At 42.9% G+C, this 19465-nt stretch overlaps 5 protein-coding genes across 6 annotated transcripts; 2 read left to right on the forward strand and 3 right to left on the reverse strand.

The window, feature by feature from the left end:
- Positions 1 to 224: 224 nt before the first annotated feature.
- Positions 225 to 17300, reverse strand: LOC139670360 (histone H2B 1/2/3/4/6). 2 transcript variants are annotated; one of them, XM_071551953.1, is made up of 3 exons: positions 17259 to 17300; positions 4702 to 5124; positions 225 to 599 (listed from the first exon to the last, which is right to left on the reverse strand). In XM_071551953.1, the coding sequence occupies exons 2-3, from the start codon at positions 5076 to 5078 to the stop codon at positions 470 to 472; spliced, it is 507 nt and encodes a 168-aa protein (XP_071408054.1). In that variant the 5' UTR covers positions 5079 to 5124; positions 17259 to 17300; the 3' UTR covers positions 225 to 469. The 2 variants fall into 2 exon arrangements, with proteins under 2 accessions (XP_071408054.1, XP_071408055.1); XM_071551954.1 differs by lacking the exons at positions 225 to 599; positions 17259 to 17300 and having other exon boundaries at positions 4620 to 5823.
- Positions 5327 to 8308, forward strand: LOC139670361 (histone H2A-IV-like). The gene has a single exon (XM_071551955.1). The coding sequence runs from the start codon at positions 5417 to 5419 to the stop codon at positions 5804 to 5806; it is 390 nt and encodes a 129-aa protein (XP_071408056.1). The 5' UTR covers positions 5327 to 5416; the 3' UTR covers positions 5807 to 8308.
- LOC139670359 (histone H1.01) lies at positions 5942 to 7528 on the reverse strand. Its single transcript, XM_071551952.1, has one exon. The coding sequence runs from the start codon at positions 7483 to 7485 to the stop codon at positions 6826 to 6828; it is 660 nt and encodes a 219-aa protein (XP_071408053.1). The 5' UTR covers positions 7486 to 7528; the 3' UTR covers positions 5942 to 6825.
- A 151-nt stretch (positions 17301 to 17451) lies between the features above and the next one.
- LOC139670362 (histone H4) lies at positions 17452 to 17871 on the forward strand. Its single transcript, XM_071551956.1, has one exon. The coding sequence runs from the start codon at positions 17520 to 17522 to the stop codon at positions 17829 to 17831; it is 312 nt and encodes a 103-aa protein (XP_071408057.1). The 5' UTR covers positions 17452 to 17519; the 3' UTR covers positions 17832 to 17871.
- Positions 17872 to 18302: 431 nt separating this feature from the next.
- On the reverse strand, positions 18303 to 18778 carry LOC139669415 (histone H2A-IV-like). Its single transcript, XM_071549901.1, has one exon. It carries the CDS (start codon positions 18712 to 18714, stop codon positions 18349 to 18351), a length of 366 nt encoding a protein of 121 aa, XP_071406002.1. The 5' UTR covers positions 18715 to 18778; the 3' UTR covers positions 18303 to 18348.
- Positions 18779 to 19465: the final 687 nt, after the last annotated feature.

Here is a 19465-nt window from a genome sequence, read left to right on the forward strand (position 1 = left end):
GAAGAGTACACATTATTCAGTTCAGAAAAATGTTGTAAATAAACCCTAGCTCTTCTGCAGTTTCTTCATGTCTTCCCTTGCTGTTTATACCCGGTAACATTTCCTGCTAAGAAACATGGTCTTCCATGGAAACATTCACAGGTGGAAAACACTACACAAATGAAAACAAAAAGAGGAGACAACTTATTTTATTAGGAGAAGGGTTAATAGCACTAAATGCCTTTATCAACATTTTAGAAACTCATTGTTTTCTTTTTTCCTGTCAATAAAAGCACAATTAGAAGTTGCAATGGTAATTCTGAAGGATGACACATACACATCCCATAACGTTTTGTCTGACATTTAAATATTAGCCAAGGCTAAGCTCTAGCAGCTAAATATGCCTTAACTCCATGTGACCGGTTCACTTCTTCCTTGGGATTTGTAACAGCAATTTCAGAAGTCCTCACAAGTGGGGAGTGGAACCTACTCAGATAAATTTGGCTTCATGAGCCAGCTCAGCTGAGTACAAGCACCCAGGTTTGTCTGTGATGCAGTGAGTCAGGTCTGCTCTGCTTGGAGCGCAGGTGGAGGCAGCTCTGCTTAAGAGATACTTCAACCTGTAGAAAGATTGGGACTATGTCATTCCTGTGGTAATTCTTGTCCTCTTTCCTATGTGGGACTAAACATGCTCACTTTATTGTGTCCCAAACACACAAAGAAAATATAAAACTTGACCACAACGAGTGTTCAGATTGTTTAACAGAGTAGTGGCTACCTGCTACAAAAGGAAAAGGCGATGCATACAGGAGGTGCATGCATTTCTTCAGAGTTCTGAGGCTACACAAAGGTAGCTCAATATCCTTTAATCTGTCTGAAGTCCAAGTTTCAGATGAAATTCTCCATGTGTGCTCTCTTCTTATTTTTTTGGAATTGTTTCTTCTACTTTCCAATGACCTTTGCAAGTAAAACATCTACATGAAATACAAGTAGGACTACAAGTACAAAACGGTTGTGGATTTTATTAGTGATTAAAATTCCAGGCTGTTCTGTTACTCCATTCACACACAAGCCACTTATTGTCTAGTTTTAAAATGCAAGTATATTGAAATTGCTCTCTGAGATTTTCAGTGTTAAAAACAGAAGGATGAACCTTTGTGATTAATATCTACTATAATTTTTGACAAGGAATGCTTTTGAAAAAATTTCATCAGGACTCCTGTCAAATAATTTAGATTCTTGCAGCCATGAAAGCAACTTAACCCAAAACATAAAAAGCCTTTCCACCTATAAAGGCCTCTGATTCTGCAACCCCAGTCTTTGAGGAAGGAGCTGTCCCTGCATCTTCCTTTCTTTTAAGTGTGTGAGATGGGAAGGGAGAAGTTCCTGACTGTGTTCCTGTCTAATTTCAGCCCTCTTCTCCAGTGAGGTTTGTGTTATGTCTTGAGCTGCACTGTGCTCTGACTGCCTTAACCCTGAGACTAGGTTTTTGGAATGCAAAGTTTCATATTTTTTTGCATGCAATCTGAACTGGGCCATTTTCATTACTGGACAAACGCATTATATCAACGTGTGTATAAGATCAAATATTTTTCCCTAGCTGCAGTCAATACTTTGCCCTACAATGCTAATTATTTTAAAATATATTCTTTTCTATTAAAACTGGAAAAGAAAGTCTCTGTGAAACAAGCATTACAGTAATTTGCCCTGTGTATTGACTAATTATAATCAAAGAATTTGATTTCATAAGCATGTGATCAGATACTGGTGTACTCCATTAATAACAGCAAAATAAACAACAACAAAACCACAATATTCAAAAGAAAATAAAAACCTAAAACCAGAAAGTAGTAAAAAATTGTGTGATTTCATCAGGTTTTAGATCAAGTATATGGCCCCTATTTCTCATTTCTGATTCCCTGTTCAGTCAATTAACTAGAGAATACCTTTATTTTTTTATCCAGACAGTGTATTTTACTTTTGCAGAAATAAAAACAGAGTTTTGGTTTTCTTTTTTAAACATGATGATGAATAGAGAAGATAGAGGTCTTTCTAGGAATGCTACTAACTTTATTATTCTAATGAAAATAAGAAAGGGAAAATTTTTGTAACCCATTGTATTGTTCTTCAGTATTCTTTATGACTGGTTATTCGTCACAGGACTAAACTGTAATGTAACCCTAGTAACTCAAGATACAAAAAGGTGATGACATAAAAAGGAAGTTTCCATAAGCAAATGCAAATATACTCTATATTGCAGTTGTTGAGACTCGAGAGGTATTTTGAAAGTAGAAAAGTAGGGGAGATAAAAATACAACATAAAGGGCCTGCTTAAAGATTATGCATTCTAACAAATCCCAGTGTTGAGAATTGTTAGGATTAATAGCCTGCTTAGCACTGGAAGCTCAACAAGTTGAAGCCTTAGGGCACAAGAGCTGACAAGAGTGTAAATTCCTTGATAAAACTAATGCTACAAACACAGAAAAACTTGAAATCAGTTAGATGAAAATAGAATGAAGAAGGATCAAGGAAATAATCTGAAGAGAATGAGATGACTTCCGAAGATGGCCAGTCCAGCAACCAAGAAAATCAATAAGAAATCATTGGATCAATAACAAGAATTAAATTATTGGATTTGGGCATCAAATGGCAGGTGGTACAGGTATAATTTGGGTCGCAGTCTGATGCAGGGAGTTCCTCTTTGGAGACACCCAGCTCTAGCTCCTATGCATGTTGGAAAAATAAATGACTCATTTACTCAATGGATTGGAAACTGATCTTTAAGCAGGAACCTAGGGCAGGAATCCTTTAGAAGATGACATCTGCCTGGTTCCTAGATGGTCATCTTCCTGTTGCTGGGTGATATCATCCCTGTAAAGTGGATTTAACAAAACAAAGAGCTTTGCTTTGAACTCAGTAGGAAAGAATAGCAAAGAACATGAATGATGGAAGAATAAGACGTCATATGATTTTATATTCACACTTTATGTGTATGAATATATGTATTCATACATATATTTGCATTATTGGTTTTGAATGTGGCATGTCCTCCTGTGGCATGAAATTATGTTATTTTTGCTGAGCTTATATCCTACTACTTTTACCTCTGGTAAAAAGAACAAGCACAAAAATATTTTCATGGTAGTTGCTTTTTGTCAGTTCACTGACAGCAATGTTAATGAAGTGTGCAACATGGAGCATACAAAGACAGGAATGGCAAAATGCATGCTTATGAGGCAGGACGCCAAAAGGTACCACCAAACTCCTACCTTAACTCAGGCAACAGACCTGCCCCATAATAGCTGTATTATGAACTTGGGTATTTTTATATGACTGATTATAGAGAATAGTAGCCACTGTAAAATTCTGGAGATCATCATCATGTTAAATATGAACACAATTATGTGCTCATATGATATGATCCTTTTATTCGTCCTTTTCTAGTGAGGCAAGTACACTTACTAAAACCTCGAGACTGGAATATACCATGTTTTATTAATCTTTTTAGGCACTGGACATGCACAGAGGCCCAGAATATCCAACCTATGTTTCAGTTTTCAGTAAAGCAGTTGGTGAGCACATGTCTAAGTGCCATTTCAAGCTGCTGAAGAGTGTGGAGTATAGAGGATGTCAATTCCCAGTGGATATTTGAAATCCAATCTGAGAAGTTCCCATAAGCTTTCAAGCTGAAATTAACCTTGAGTAGGTAATGTACTACTAAACAACATGCAGTTGGTACTACAAAGGCTCACTTCTGTGATCCTGTAGTCTATGTATGAATTCAGTATCTTCAGAAGTCCACAATATATACCTGAAATTCAGGATTTTTCAGATCCAGTTGGAAAGTGATAATGGCTTTTATCTGCATCTATGGAAGCAATTAATTATCCAAGAATGTGATGGAGTACTTATAAAAGCCTGCAGTTTTATCCTGAGAAGTACATATATGGTAAATTCTGATAGCTTACAAAGTCAGCCCTCAATGGCTAGTTTCTTAGTATTTATAAGTGTAAACAAAATTGATGACATTTAAGTTCAGGAAAGGTCAGATATGTCTTAAACTATATTAATCTTCATATATTATTTTTGAGTTGCAACGGGAACCTAGAGCAGTCACAGGGAGAAGCTAGGCAAGTTACTGTAAAAATCACATAAATGGTATAAGACAATAGCTGAAAATAAAGATTTTGAAAGTACTTCTGAGTTGTATTAATCACTGGGCTACTGGTAAGGCCTTAAAAGTCAGAAATACTTTTATAGTAGTGTTGTCACCTCTCACTTCCACTAGCAAAAGAAAAAAACCCTAAAACAAAACTAAGACTAAGCATCTTTAAGTGGTAGATCTTACAATAGCTATGCTGTGCATGGGTATCAATTACCAGTATTTTTGTTTTTCTCCCGACTAGAAAAATGCAGAAAAACTTAACTTAGAACGCATGTAACATGAAGCCTTAAATTACTGATGTATTCTTCATATACAACATGAGAATTCCAAGAAAACCACAAATTAAGGAAAAATGGTATTGCCTTAAAAGCTTCTCTAGTTAGTGATTTATTGCTTAATTAGTTTACCGTTCCATGGCACAAAGACTGCACACCAGTGTTTAAGTGGCATGCAAACCCCCCTAAAACTATTAAGATTGATTTACAGCCCTTTATTGATAAGGTGGGTGGCTCTTAAAAGAGCCTTTGGGTTAAGCAGTATATCCAAGAGACATTTACTTGGAGCTGGTGTACTTGGTGACAGCCTTGGTGCCCTCGGAGACGGCGTGCTTGGCCAGCTCGCCGGGCAGCAGCAGCCGCACGGCCGTCTGGATCTCCCGCGACGTGATGGTGGAGCGCTTGTTGTAGTGCGCCAGCCGCGACGCCTCGCCGGCGATGCGCTCGAAGATGTCGTTGACGAAGGAGTTCATGATACCCATGGCCTTGGAGGAGATGCCCGTGTCGGGGTGCACCTGCTTCAGCACCTTGTACACGTAGATAGAGTAGCTTTCCTTGCGGCTCTTCTTGCGCTTCTTGTCGCCCTTCTTTTGCGTTTTGGTGACGGCCTTCTTGGAGCCCTTCTTGGGCGCGGGGGCGGACTTGGCCGGCTCAGGCATCCCAGCAAACGCGCTCCGCTCACAACCCAAGCACTCGCACTAGGACCTGAAAGAAACCGAAATGACAGCCTTCAGCTTCGTGCCACTTATTTATAGCTCCCTTATGCAAATGACGGCATCAGACGTGCGTACTCTCATTGGTCAAAATAGAAACTCATCTTCCCAATACCGGCTTTTATTGGTCAGAATTCGATTCGCCTTTTCATTGGCTACCCAGACAAGACCTACTTCTCAGCCTATCAACGAAGAGACGAGTTAGTAAAGGGAGGCTGTAGCCGGGGCGCGCCGTGTTCTGTTTTTGCTGCGGTTCGTGCTTAGTAGCAAGCAAGCTAGGAGCGATGTCCGGCCGCGGAAAGCAGGGCGGGAAGGCGCGGGCCAAGGCCAAGTCGCGCTCGTCGCGGGCCGGGCTGCAGTTCCCCGTGGGCCGCGTGCACCGCCTGCTGCGCAAGGGCAACTACGCGGAGCGGGTGGGCGCCGGTGCGCCCGTGTACCTGGCGGCCGTGCTGGAGTACCTGACGGCCGAGATCCTGGAGCTGGCGGGCAACGCGGCCCGCGACAACAAGAAGACGCGCATCATCCCCCGCCACCTGCAGCTCGCCATCCGCAACGACGAGGAGCTCAACAAGCTGCTGGGCAAGGTGACGATCGCGCAGGGTGGCGTGCTGCCCAACATCCAGGCCGTGCTGCTGCCCAAGAAGACTGAGAGCCACAAGGCTAAAGCCAAGTAAACAAAGGAAACCCGGCACATTGCGTCTTCAGAGAAAATAATCCCAAAGGCTCTTTTCAGAGCCACTCACAAAATCATAAGAGAGCCCAGTTATCCATATTATAGCTAACGCCGATTTATATTAATTACTCAACCCGTGTTTTGTCTTTTTCCATGTTTATTTATAGCATTTTTGGCTTGATGATCGTAGCAACGCTCTCCAGGTTTTCGTTAACTAAAGTGAAAAATGTCCTCCCCCTGCAAGTTCTTCTTGGTATGGGATACTTTGTTTAATTCATATGTTGGAGAACATGGGAACACTATTCATTGCCAGCTCCCATCCCCCCTCCCCCCTCTTCCGCCTTTTTCTTCTCCGAGTGGCTGATACAGTTCCAGAGGTAAGAGGCGTAATTCTCTTCGCAGAAGGGAGGGGGAAGGGGCAGCGGGCCGGGCTCTCCGCTGGCCAATCCTTGGTCAGGGCGGACTTTTTCAATACTTTAAGCGCTTTCTTTATCATCGTGCACAAAAGGTTTGGGAGCGCTCCGGGCTATTTTCCTGTCAGTAAAGAAACCCTTCCCTCCTCCCCTAAGTAGACAAAAGCTTTTAAGGAGACACCTTAAGAGAAATAATACAATAGATTAGATATGGCTCAGTAGTAGCGTGTCTGGCAATTGCATTATTTTGTTACAAAATATGTATTTTTTTAAAAAAACATACATCCGGTTTTTTTATCAAATCATTACAAAACATTGCTAAACATTGCTTCCTGGTAGTCTAACTAATTAATTGGAGAAAAAAAAGTCTACACTTCCCTAAGGCCGCCGCGTTTTACCGTGCTCGTTAGCAGTTCTTTCGGTAATCCTAGGGAAAAAAACCAAAAAGACAGAATTGACCTCTTGACGACTTACGAATTACTGGATCCTGGCTGCAGGTTACAAACGATCTCGGTGCCTCAGCTCCTTTAGGGAAAGTGTGGGTGGCTCTTAAAAGAGCCGTTGGATAACAAAGTATGTAAAGCAAAGACTCTCCTGATATTATAATTTACTTCTTTTTGGGCGCCGCCTTCTTCGCCTTGGCCGCTTTGGGCTTGGCTGCCTTAGGCTTGGCCGCTTTGGGCTTCACCGCTTTTGCCTTGGCCGGGCTCTTCGCTGCCTTCTTGGGGCGGCCTACCTTTGCGGCTTTCTTGGGACTCTTGGTCGCTTTCTTGGCCGCTGTGACCGCCGGCTTCTTGGCTTTCTTGGGGCTCTTCTTCACGGCCGCTGCTTTCTTGGGCTTCTTAGCGGAGCTGGCGGGCTTCTTAGCAGCCGGCTTTTTGGGCTTGGCTGCCGGTGCCCTTTTTTTGGGGGCTTTTTCTTTCACTTCCCCAGGCTTCTTGTTGAGACGAAAAGAGCCGGAGGCGCCGGTGCCTTTGGTCTGCACCAGGGTGCCTTTGCTGACAAGGCTCTTCAGCCCCAGCTTGATGCGGCTGTTGTTCTTCTCCACATCGTAGCCGCCGGCGGCCAGCGCCTTCTTGAGCGCGGCGAGGGAGAGCCCCTTGCGCTCCTTGGAGGTGGACACGGCCTTGGTGATGAGCTCGGTGACGCTGGGCCCTGCGGGCTTGCGAGCCTTGGAGCCGCCTGCCGCTTTTTTCGGCTTCTTGGCGGCGGCCTTGGCGCCGGGTGCGGGCGCATCGGGGGCGGCGGCGGGAGCGGTCTCGGACATCGCAGCGACGTCCTTTGCGGAGCAAGCGAACACAATTGGGCTAGCGCGGGTCAGATGCTCGTATTTTTAGAGCGGAGCCGCGCGGTGATTGGTGCGTTGCAGAGCCCGCCCCACCGCACGGCCGGGGAGCCCTTCGGTGTGCTCGATTTGTGTTTCTTTGGACTAACAAAAGTGTATTTTCTTCGGAATTTTTGCCACCAAATCGCCCCATTTCCCCGGTGAGGGAGGAGAAGAGCAGGTACTTGCGCTCGGGAGAGTTTCCAGCGGCAAACACGCGGTTTGAGTTAAAGGAGAGACGATAAATCCCGCGTGCTGCTGCTGGAGAGACCTCTGAAGAGAGAAACTTTTGTTTTTCCTTGCAAATTAAAAATTTCCTTTTGACATAAATGTTACAGCAACAACTCAGTCTGATTCTTTAGAGGGTTTTCTTTGGGTCGAAGTTGAAATCTGCCGATTTAAAGCTATTTTGACAGTTTAAATTGATTTTGAAGAGGAGGAAGTAACACAAACTCTTCTTTCAGCTCTGAATATGGATTAAGAACCAGTTCCTTTGACCATGTGTTTTACCTCCTAAAACGCTGAAGTCTAGCGAAATAGTGTCTCGTACAGCCTCCTATTGCACTTTTTATAGAAACAGAAGCAATTTGTTAATATCTGGAGATTTATGAACATACAGTTGGTTTATTTTGTCTTCTTGGAATTTCAGTACAAGAAAGGCAAACTTACCCTCCTGCCTTGTGTGGGGTGTTTTCCTTTTTGTTTGTTTGTTTTTCATATGATTTTTTCTATCAATTATTAAACAAGCTTTTGGCTTTCCATGGTGCATTGTACTTTCAAGTAAACAGTCATTTGATATCTGATGTTACAAAACTGGAGCTTGTAGAAGAACTCAATCTCCCAAACTTCTGGTGATATTTAGGGAAATTATTTTTGTTTCTCTGGTAATTTAAGATGTGCAAGGACTAGCATAGCAGTTAAGTAATTATGCTCTTCCTCCCCAGAGAGTGTTGTTATATATTTTCTCTAATAGTAGTAGAATTTAAATCTATGTTACCGTTTGGATTTTTTTATGCATCTCACACAATATGTCTGCACAAAGGTCTACTTAAGGCCAATTCCGAATCCTCACTCTAAGTAAAACCCACCTAATTATTCCTTGTGCATTTTACCACAATCACTGAAATAAGGAAATGCTTCCGTGACAAAAAATAGAGCACTTTTTTGATAACCTGAGTTTTAACAAGGGGAGAGGTAGGCCATAGGTCATTCATAAAGAACCAGGAAGGATTCAATCAATACTGGTATCTGGTGGAAGATGGTGTAATATGCTGAACAGAACAGAACTCTGGAAGAATATTTCATTAATCTGTAGCTGATTATGAAAAAACTGTATTATCAGTGTCTCTTGTAGGTATTTAAGAATCACAAAGACTACACCTCAGCCCACTCCTTGGGTATTACCAGATGTAGCACATAACATGAATACAGTATTTAAGTACATATTAGCAATCAAAAATTCAGATTGTATGAATAGGTAGCCTTAGCTAAGTTTTATTTACAAAGGCTATTTTGTAAATACAAAAACCACATATAAGATTAAAGATTTTTGTTTGCTGTAAAATTGTGTTTCAGAGAATGTAAAACTATGAATAAACGCAATGAAGGGGAAAATAGCAACCTCCACCACATAAGAATAAAATACCAGGAAAAAAAAGTTGCAAGAAAAATTGTACCTGAGTTCTCTAATGCTTCAACAGGAAGATAATTGAGAAAGGAGCTAAACAAATTGTCACTTTCAAGGTCCTGTTTGTTAATATTGCGCAACATTAAATAAGGATACAGGGATTAAGTAAATTGAGTGGATGTGGAAATTGCAAATACACCTTCAGAAATTACCAAAATGAAAGTAAAATAAATATATAGGGTTTTTTAGCTTTTATCCTGTAAATCAATGAATGAAACTTTCCATGTTTGTAAATCAATGAATGAAACTTTCCATTGATTTGACTTCATAGTGTACAAAAGTACCAACTGCTGTGAAGATACAAAATTTAGGAGTTGCCTGGAAACTTCGTAGCATAGAGACAGAGGAAGAGCATAGACCATGAGTGACATGTCAGTAAAATGAAAAACTCATTTTGCTTATTCTTGTTATTTTGAACACATTTACTTCTGTAACCTTCACTGGAGGAAAAGTAAATATTTCAGCTTTCAAGTGTGGCTTCACATAATTTTGACTCACATTTATTGGTGGCTGAATATGAGGTAGCTAAAATGGTCACTATCTCAATAGATAGCTTTTCTCCCAGCAGTTGCTACCCTTTGCCCATTCCCAACATTTACTATTAAATTATGTGTATCAGCTTCTGATCTCCATCATTTATAATCTACGATTTTAAAATAAATTTTCAGGAATTTCATGACACAGAAAGAAGCTGTGATTTTTATTTTTTTAATAATTGTTTTGCAGGAAAGACATAAAATAATTTTAGTAATGTAGAATTACTGTTTGGAACACATATTCTTATCTATGTGAAAGAAATACATGCAGGAACAATATTTTGGAAAGTTAAGATGTGTTTGGCAATTTTAAAAGGAGCTACTCCGCAGCTGAAGCACATAGTTCAGACCAAATGAAGAGATGTACTTAGGCAAAGAGGATTACCTAAAAGGCAGGAATAGGAGTTTCACCTCTAGCTAAGCAAATGGGAAAGGGAAATAATCCTGGTTTACGTATAGGACATTGTAGAAAAATTTCATTAAAAAGACACCACATAGACTGTTATATGCGATTTGATTTTCCCAATGGGACTTTAGGGAGGTAGACTTCATTATGCATTAAAAGAGAAGGGAAGTAATATCAGGATCGCCAGAGATACTTTTGGAGAAAGCACTAATGTAATGCCTACTTCGTATAAGTGACTTCGATCCTTCTCACCTTCACTACATTACGAACCTGCAAAAGTTTGCAATCTGAGCCCTTCCTGCAAGTCATTTTTCTTCAGTTACCCAGGTCTGTCCAACTTTTGCAGACCTCTTGGCATAAGCAAGGAGACAGGATGAGCCACAGCCAAGGTCTGGGACTACACCTGAGAACTATCAAACATTTCCATCTCCAGTTTAGGACCTGCCAATACTCGTTCCTAAGAAAACAAGCTCTGGGTTATATTTTGATATGTTTGCAATAATGAGAAGTAGCACAGTTGTTGTTCTCAAGCAATTTTGTTCAGAGGTATTAGCAGGAGAGCTAGCCACACAAATGTGGCTAATGGGCTGCTCTACCTGCTGTAGGTAAGTGCTATGGTCAGTCAGTCTTGGACAGCTGAAGGAAGCACGGCTTTTACACCTCGACACCACGGCCCCTCTCCTTGCTTCAAGTGGTGATTTCCAGAGAGTTTTAGGTTAGGGCCTTTTTGTTATATGCTGTGCTTATGCTTACATATTCCACAGGAAAGAGGTGTGTAAATGATCCCTGCAACCGTGATTACACTCCTATTACAGTGTTACACCCATGCCTTACTTGCCCTCTGTGATTTCATCCTGTGTCTGAGTTACAAATGTAATTACTTGTGTGATCCAACCAGCCAGCACAGTTTAGCAACTTTTAACATGTAGCTAAGGAATTTTAAAGTGATACCTAGCAAACTACAAACTTCTTGCAGCTCAGCAAAACAAGTCTGCCTATGTAATACTAATGTTGTTGCTGCTACTGCTGTTAAAGCTCCTAAGTGTACTGAGGTCGCACAAGGCCTTTAAATTCAGTGTATGGGTGAGCATCTATAGTGAGCAGGACTAATAGGGTAGGGCAACGGATGACTGTCCCTGTACTCTCAGCTTCCTGGAATGCTGTACACTCCTCCCTGTACTCTTGGTTAGAGTTGGGGCACCTATTGAGGCCTTCAGTCTTCATTGCCACAGCATGTAATTTGACATTGAAAATCTATAGTCCAAAACCTGGATTTACCCATAGTTAGGAGGCACTAGGAAATAGATTCTTCCTGGCAAAAACGCAGGGAGCCAACTCTCTTCCAAGAACAGCTAATGATGAAAAATCCATGGACATTACTGTATGTGAGTATATCAGATTAACACATTTCTACTTTTCTCACACACAATGAAAAGGTCCTTAGTAATATAACAAAGGATAGAATTATGTATATCTTAAAGTATTTTGGTCTTCTAAAACTAGCCTAAGAGAGTTGACAAACTGTGTTTTGGACAATCCTGGCATTGCCTGGCATGGTTTGAATGTAGTCATCAGTGGGTGATTGAGGACACCTCAGGCCCTGAGAAAAAGTATCCATGAAAGGTAAGCAACACTAACAGAAGCTTCATCAGCTATGGCTCCCCAAAGAAATTGTCTGCTCCTGAATTGAGTGCCTTGCTTTCACTTACTTTTAATGGTGAGTTACACAAAGGAAGGGTGCCACCATACTGTCCTTTCATAGCAGCCTCTCAATCAGCATTGAATTCTGGCTGCTCGGACCAGTGAGCAGCTCCCACAGAGGTGAGCAACTCACACCTCCTCTTTGCAACACCCCAGCACTTTTGTGTCCTTTCTGCCCTCCACTCTTTCCTACATGTGTGCCAGTGCAATCTATGACATCTAGTAAGAGGGAGGAAGCAAGGTGACCAATGTCAGTGCCCTTTCTCTCTCCAGCCAGACATACGTTTGGTACCTTTGGAGGGACAAAGTGTCCTTGGACACATAGTTCATGCATAACTGGTTTACAATCTGCCATCTCCTGGCTTCTAGGTACATTTGAGTTGGCAGGCAAACTATTTTTTTTGCCACACAGTGATGGTGGCACCCAGACACAGTGTAGGCTTGCCTCTAGCTATTAAGGAGAGCCAAAGCACTGCCACACACCCTGCAAAGGTTCTTTCATGTGGTGCTGCCTTCCTAGTTTTCATCAGATGTGTAAAGGGGAAACAGGTACTGGCTCTAGATAAGGCTTTACCATCTTTCTAGAGCAGGAGTATTGCAAGGTAGCATTTGCATGCCAGCATATAAGCTGGCTGTCTTCCTGTAGAAAGGAACAAAAAAGTTTTGAGGAGTTGTTCACTATGTGTGTTGTGCTGTAGCTAAGGTTTTTACAGGACATGCTTTGGAGCTGTTCAGTCCATGGTCTGGTGCCAGAGCAGCACTATCCCAGGTTAGTATGTCATCCAGACTGCCAAATGCACTAGAAGAGCCAGCTGGTTCCTGAAATTCCCCACAATACATAAATGAAGCCAGTCACTCAGCACTCCTGCTATCAGATAGTTGTGAAGTCAGGGATCTGGGTTCAAAGGCTCATGAAACTACATGTATAGAGTTTGGGCACATTCAGGAAGAATATATTTCACTTGCTTGCCTGCAACTTGCCTTGTATGATCTGGTCCCAGAAAGGATTGGCTTCCATAATGAGTATATTAAAACTAAATCTTGGTCTCCCTGACACAGCTTTGTTTTGCTTTGTAACTGAAAACACAATCAAGATTTTCTTGATTTGGGTTTGAAATAAGGAAAAGAATAACAACTTTAACTTGCATGTGTTGTTTGAGGTTAGTAGTTTGTAACATCTTATATTTAACTGTGTGGTCAACAAGACTAGCTCAAAAGGCCAGCACTGAGCAGCTAGGAGCAGGGATCACCTGGTGTCCACCTGTATAGAGGTGGTAAGTAAAGAAAAACAAGCTGGGCTTTTGGGTTTGCTCAAACTGCAAGGAAGACACACATACAAGGAAATTTAATAGCCCACATTACTCAAAGCTGTTGAGAAAAGGGCCTGCTGGTCAATAAGGTGAACATTTGAGTAATTCTGATTTTAATTGTCCAGATCTAATGCATGTTCATTTTAATAAACAACTTCTATGAGGAAAAAAAGGGGGGGAAGAAAGGGACGAAGAGGAGGAAAGAACAAAAACCTAAGTGGAGGCAAAAGTGTAATATGTGCTTTTATTAATTCTTTAGAAGAAAACAGGCCTTGACATGCTTGTGTACCTAGAAAGGCTTTCAAGGATTATCACTGTCAGTCACATTAATAGAAGAAGACAGAAATTTTTCTTTACATTTGACAATAATCAAAACAAATAGTTCTTAATCTTGGAATCTGTTGGGAATTAGATTTTTCTGATTTTCATTTTACAGCATGTGCTTGTTGTCCTTCCATGGCAAATGATCTTTGCTCTGGTTTGGTTTTGGGGTCTTTTGTTTTTTTGTTTTGGTCACCTTCTGCTGAGGATGGCATGGTCACCTGGTTATGGTCCTTTCAAAACTGAAGGATGCACTAACTCTATTGGGCTAATACTGGAAAAACATAAGCTATAAGTCTGGGAGAGGTCAGAAGAAGACGACACAATTTAGTAGTAGAACTTGTTTCTGCAGTTAGTAATATCAGCAGGGATCCAGAGGGTGGGGAAATTGTTGGCCAATATGAGCAGGACAGCCTTGATATTCTGCTGTCCTTTGAATTGCATTCTGGACACATCATCATAACACTGGAAGAAATTAATAATTCACAGGAAACTTCAGCCTGGATCAACATCCCAGCTGTGACAAAGGCCAGTAAATAAAGAGGGTAAGACCAATATCTGACAATCTCATTAAAATTGCCCCTTCAGTCCTAGTGATTTGTAGATCAGGGACTCACTGAGTCAGAGGGAATGTCTTTGAATTAAGGAACCTTGAATGGATTTTTCTTCTTTGTGTTCTGTAGTTGCTTTCTCTAGACAAAAGATCTCTTATGTTTCATGCTTTAAGATTTTTCTTTAGCATTACAAATCATAAAAGCATGAGGAATTGATGCAGCAGGAGTGGTAGATGGACAAATGGGCAATAGACATGTATAATACATGGAATGTATCCCTTTCATAAACGACAATCTCACTAATACATGGTTAACTGTTGTCAGTGTCTGTGTGTTCTAAAATGGTGCTGGAAAACATGCATGAAATGGAACAAAATGGCAACCAGCAGAGACTGAACTGAATCCCCTTTCCTGTTGCTAAAGAGAGATGAAGATAATATATGTGAAGCAGAGGGAATGATAAGTCATTTCAAATAAGAGAAAAAAGGAATCATGAGTCTTAAGGCTGAGATGCTATTATATAAAAAATGTGAGCTGAAAGATGCTAAAGATGAATTTCTTCCCCATTACATTTTTAGACCCCATCACTCCAACAGACCTAACATCCTTGAGTCACTGGGACTGAGGCAGAAAAAATGCCAGAATCAGTGATACAAAGGGTTGCCAGAATTCACAGAGATCTCCCCAAATCCTTCATCTTAAAGGGCTATCCTCTGTCACTGTGTGAATAGTCATGTGTGTATTCAGCCATGATGAAGACAAGCAAATCCTCCTTAGTGGAATTATGTTAATTTCATAGCCCCAGTGGGCCCTGAGCTACAAAATGAAAGACTGCCAGGACAGCCAGTAGAAATAAGGTATAGATTTAAGAGTCGTGACGACTGATTTTCAGTCACAAAGTCAGATCAAAATAACAAAGAGAAATATTATCACTTGCAATCAACCCTTCTGAAAAAACCCATATTATATGACAGAAAGAGTATCTATTTAAAATTGTGTCAAGCCTTTGAAAAGGTGCACATGGCTGCCATAGGAATTTTTGATTAATTTTCATCCAGTTAATAGCAGTAACCTTAACAGAAATATCATGCTTTTTGTATGTCACCAGGATGTCAGGGATTTAATACAAAAAAACCCTAGAGAAACAGGAAAAAAAACTACAGGGTCTTCTCCCTGGGGGGGGGGGGAAAGGGGGGGGGGGGGAAAGGCGGGGGGGGAAGGGGGGGGGGAGGGGGGGGAAAGAAGGGGGGGGGAAAGAAGGGGGGGGGAAAGAAGGGGGGGGGAAAGAAGGGGGAGGGGATAGAAGGGGGAGGGGATAGAAGGGAAAAAAAGAAAGAGAAGAAGAAAAGAAAGAGAAGAAAAGAAAGAGAAGAAAAGAAAGAGAAGAAAAGAAAGAGAAGAAAAGAAAGAGAAGAAAAGAAAGAGAAGAAAAGAAAGAGAAGAAAAGAAAGAGAAGAAAAGAAAGAGAAGAAGAAAAGAAGGAAAAAGAGAAGAAGGGAGAGGAGAAAAAAAGAGAAGAAGGGAGAGGAGAAAAAAAGAGAAGAAGGGAGAGGAGAAAAAAAGAGAAGAAGGGAGAGGAGAAAAAAAGAGAAGAAGGGAGAGGAGAAAAAAAGAGAAGAAGGGAGAGGAGAAAAAAAGAGAAGAAGGGAGAGGAGAAAAAAAGAGAAGAAGGGAGAGGAGAAAAAAAGAGAAGAAGGGAGAGGAGAAAAAAAGAGAAGAAGGGAGAGGAGAAAAAAAGAGAAGAAGGGAGAGGAGAAAAAAAGAGAAGAAGGGAGAGGAGAAAAAAAGAGAAGAAGGGAGAGGAGAAAAAAAGAGAAGAAGGGAGAGGAGAAAAAAAGAGAAGAAGGGAGAGGAGAAAAAAAGAGAAGAAGGGAGAGGAGAAAAAAAGAGAAGAAGGGAGAGGAGAAAAAAAGAGAAGAAGGGAGAGGAGAAAAAAAGAGAAGAAGGGAGAGGAGAAAAAAAGAGAAGAAGGGAGAGGAGAAAAAAAGAGAAGAAGGGAGAGGAGAAAAAAAGAGAAGAAGGGAGAGGAGAAAAAAAGAGAAGAAGGGAGAGGAGAAAAAAAGAGAAGAAGGGAGAGGAGAAAAAAAGAGAAGAAGGGAGAGGAGAAAAAAAGAGAAGAAGGGAGAGGAGAAAAAAAGAGAAGAAGGGAGAGGAGAAAAAAAGAGAAGAAGGGAGAGGAGAAAAAAAGAGAAGAAGGGAGAGGAGAAAAAAAGAGAAGAAGGGAGAGGAGAAAAAAAGAGAAGAAGGGAGAGGAGAAAAAAAGAGAAGAAGGGAGAGGAGAAAAAAAGAGAAGAAGGGAGAGGAGAAAAAAAGAGAAGAAGGGAGAGGAGAAAAAAAGAGAAGAAGGGAGAGGAGAAAAAAAGAGAAGAAGGGAGAGGAGAAAAAAAGAGAAGGGAGAGGAGAAAAAAAAAGAAGGGAGAGGAGAAAAAAAAAGAAGGGAGAGGAGAAAAAAAAAGAAGGGAGAGGAGAGGAGAAAAAAAAAGAAGGGAGAGGAGAAAAAAAGAGAAGAAGGGAGAGGAGAAAAAAAAGAAGGGAGAGGAGAAAAAAAAAGAAGGGAGAGGAGAAAAAAAAAGAAGGGAGAGGAGAAAAAAAAAGAAGGGAGAGGAGAGGAGAAAAAAAAAGAAGGGAGAGGAGAAAAAAAAAGAAGGGAGAGGAGAGGAGAAAAAAAAAGAAGGGAGAGGAGAGGAGAAAAAAAAGAAGGGAGAGGAGAGGAGAAAAAAAAGAAAGAAGAGGAGAGGAGAAAAAAGAAGAGGAGAGGAGAGGAGAAAAAAGAAGAGGAGAGGAGAGGAGAAAAAAGAGGAGGAGAGGAGAGGAGAAAAAAGAGGAGGAGAGGAGAAAAAAGAGGAGGAGAGGAGAAAAAAGAGGAGGAGAGGAGAAAAAAGAGGAGAAAAAAGATAAAAAAGAAAGAGAAAAATGAAAGAAGAAGAGAAAAAAATGAAAGAAGAAGAGAAAAAAATGAAAGAAGAAGAGAAAAAAATGAAAGAAGAAGAGAAAAAAATGAAAGAAGAAGAGAAAAAATAAAAGAAGAAGAGAAAAATGAAAGAAGAAGAGAAAAATGAAAGAAGAGAAAAATGAAAGAAGAGAAAAATGAAAGAAGAGAAGAGAAAAATGAAAGAGAAAAGGAAAAAAAAAGAAGAAAGAAGAAAAAATAAAAATTAAAAAAGGAGGAAAAAAAAAAGAAAAGCGTTTGTGTCTCCTCACCACGCCCAGAAGGGAAGAATTAGCTGGAAAAGCGGTTGCTTGGAACCGAAGGGCTCTGGGACTCGGAGCGACGCGCAAGCAGAATCGGAGGCGGGGCTGTGGCGGAGATGCCGCCGGGGCTCCGGGGCGGTGCCCGAGAGCGGCGAAGGGGGCGGAGGCGCAGGCCCGTCGTGCCCGCCCCTGCTCCCAACCAGGTCGGTCTCCAGCGCATAAATAACACCGCGCGAGCGGCGGCGGCTGAGAGCGAGCAGTGGTGGTAACATGTCTGGCAGAGGCAAAGGCGGGAAGGGGCTCGGCAAAGGCGGCGCCAAGCGCCACCGCAAGGTGCTGCGCGACAACATCCAGGGCATCACCAAGCCGGCCATCCGCCGCCTGGCTCGGCGCGGCGGCGTCAAGCGCATCTCGGGGCTCATCTACGAGGAGACGCGCGGCGTGCTCAAAGTGTTCCTGGAGAATGTGATTCGGGACGCTGTCACCTATACCGAGCACGCCAAGAGAAAGACAGTCACGGCCATGGACGTGGTCTACGCCCTTAAGCGCCAGGGACGCACCCTCTACGGCTTCGGCGGTTAAACCTTTTAGTTTCAGGACTGCCTCTAAAACCCAAAGGCTCTTTTAAGAGCCATCCACTTATTCCTTTAAAAGAGCTGTATTTCCTTAATATTACCAGATTTTAGTTCTTTTTAGTTCAACGCTCCCACTCTGGGCCTTACTGCCAACGTTGGCCCGCCCTCCTCATAGCTGGCTGCAGGTTTTCCGCGGCCCAAAGGAGATTTTAAAAAAAAGTTATTACCCTTTGCTCCATGTTCTCTCCACCTCCCCCCACACCGGGACACCACGAAAGCGTACACATGATCGGCCGCGACTGAACTCCACGAGAGGACGGCGCCACGGAGTGTTACACATAAATCACAACATTTAGCCAACTCTCAAAAGCGCCCATTTAAATTCCCCCACAAACACCATCTGCAGTGTCTCAAGCTCTTTCTCGAGAATGTGGGTGGCTCTGAAAAGAGCCTTTGGGTTTACTTCTGGGCTTGGGCGAAACAATGTCCCTAACCGCTTTACTTGCTCTTAGCTTTGTAACTCTTTAAGTCTTCTTGGGCAGCAGGACAGCCTGGATGTTGGGCAGCACGCCGCCCTGCGCGATCGTCACCTTGCCCAGCAGCTTGTTGAGCTCCTCGTCGTTGCGGATGGCGAGCTGCAGGTGGCGGGGGATGATGCGCGTCTTCTTGTTGTCGCGGGCCGCGTTGCCCGCCAGCTCCAGGATCTCGGCCGTCAGGTACTCCAGCACGGCCGCCAGGTACACGGGCGCGCCGGCGCCCACCCGCTCCGCGTAGTTGCCCTTGCGCAGCAGGCGGTGCACGCGGCCCACGGGGAACTGCAGCCCGGCCCGCGACGAGCGCGACTTGGCCTTGGCCCGCGCCTTCCCGCCCTGCTTTCCGCGGCCGGACATCCTTGCTGGCTCGCTCCGCGACAAGATACCACCACCACCGAAAATCAGCAAATGCGCTGTAGCCGCCCTGATGTCGCTGCTTTTATGTCCCCTCCCTCCGCGCTGCCACCGCCCCTTCATCGGCCCAGCCGCCCGCCGGGGCACGCGCAGCCCAATGGCGGAGCGAATCTCGCTCTGACCAATCGCGACGCTCGCAGCCCCAGAAGGCTCCGCCTCCGCTTTCATGTGGCCAATTACGAGGCGGCTTGGGCGGTCTCCAGTGCGCGGCTCCTCCCGCGCCAAACGGACGTCTCCCCCGGAGCCGCCGCCGCGCGGGATTTGAATCGCGTTCGCTTTCCTTTGCTTTAGTCCTTGAGAGAGCCGCGGGGTTGCCGAGTGCGGGTGGGAAAGGCGGAGTTGCGGAGTTACAGGAAGAGACACAGCCTCACTGTATGTCAGTGAACGAGAGAAATAGGAGTAAGGGGAAACAGGAAAGGCGGTACATTCTCCTTTGTTCGCTCTCGGTATTTTCACTGCAGGGAGATTCCGCCCCTTTCCAGCCCCGAGTCACTCAAAGGTTTTCTGATCTTTCAAAAGTAGAGATGCTTCACTACTTTTAGAGAACACAGCACATCGCTTCCTTCTGAACCCCTTATTATAAAAAGGCTAAACGTAATATATTGAACACTGTCTCCACACTAATTTATTCACAGTAATTTCCTGTATGCATTTGTCTTAATGTTTTGACATGGGTTAGTGTTAAGAATATTAA

This window comes from Pithys albifrons, chromosome 3 (genome assembly GCF_047495875.1).
Source record: "Pithys albifrons albifrons isolate INPA30051 chromosome 3, PitAlb_v1, whole genome shotgun sequence".
Classification (NCBI taxonomy): domain Eukaryota; kingdom Metazoa; phylum Chordata; class Aves; order Passeriformes; family Thamnophilidae; genus Pithys; species Pithys albifrons.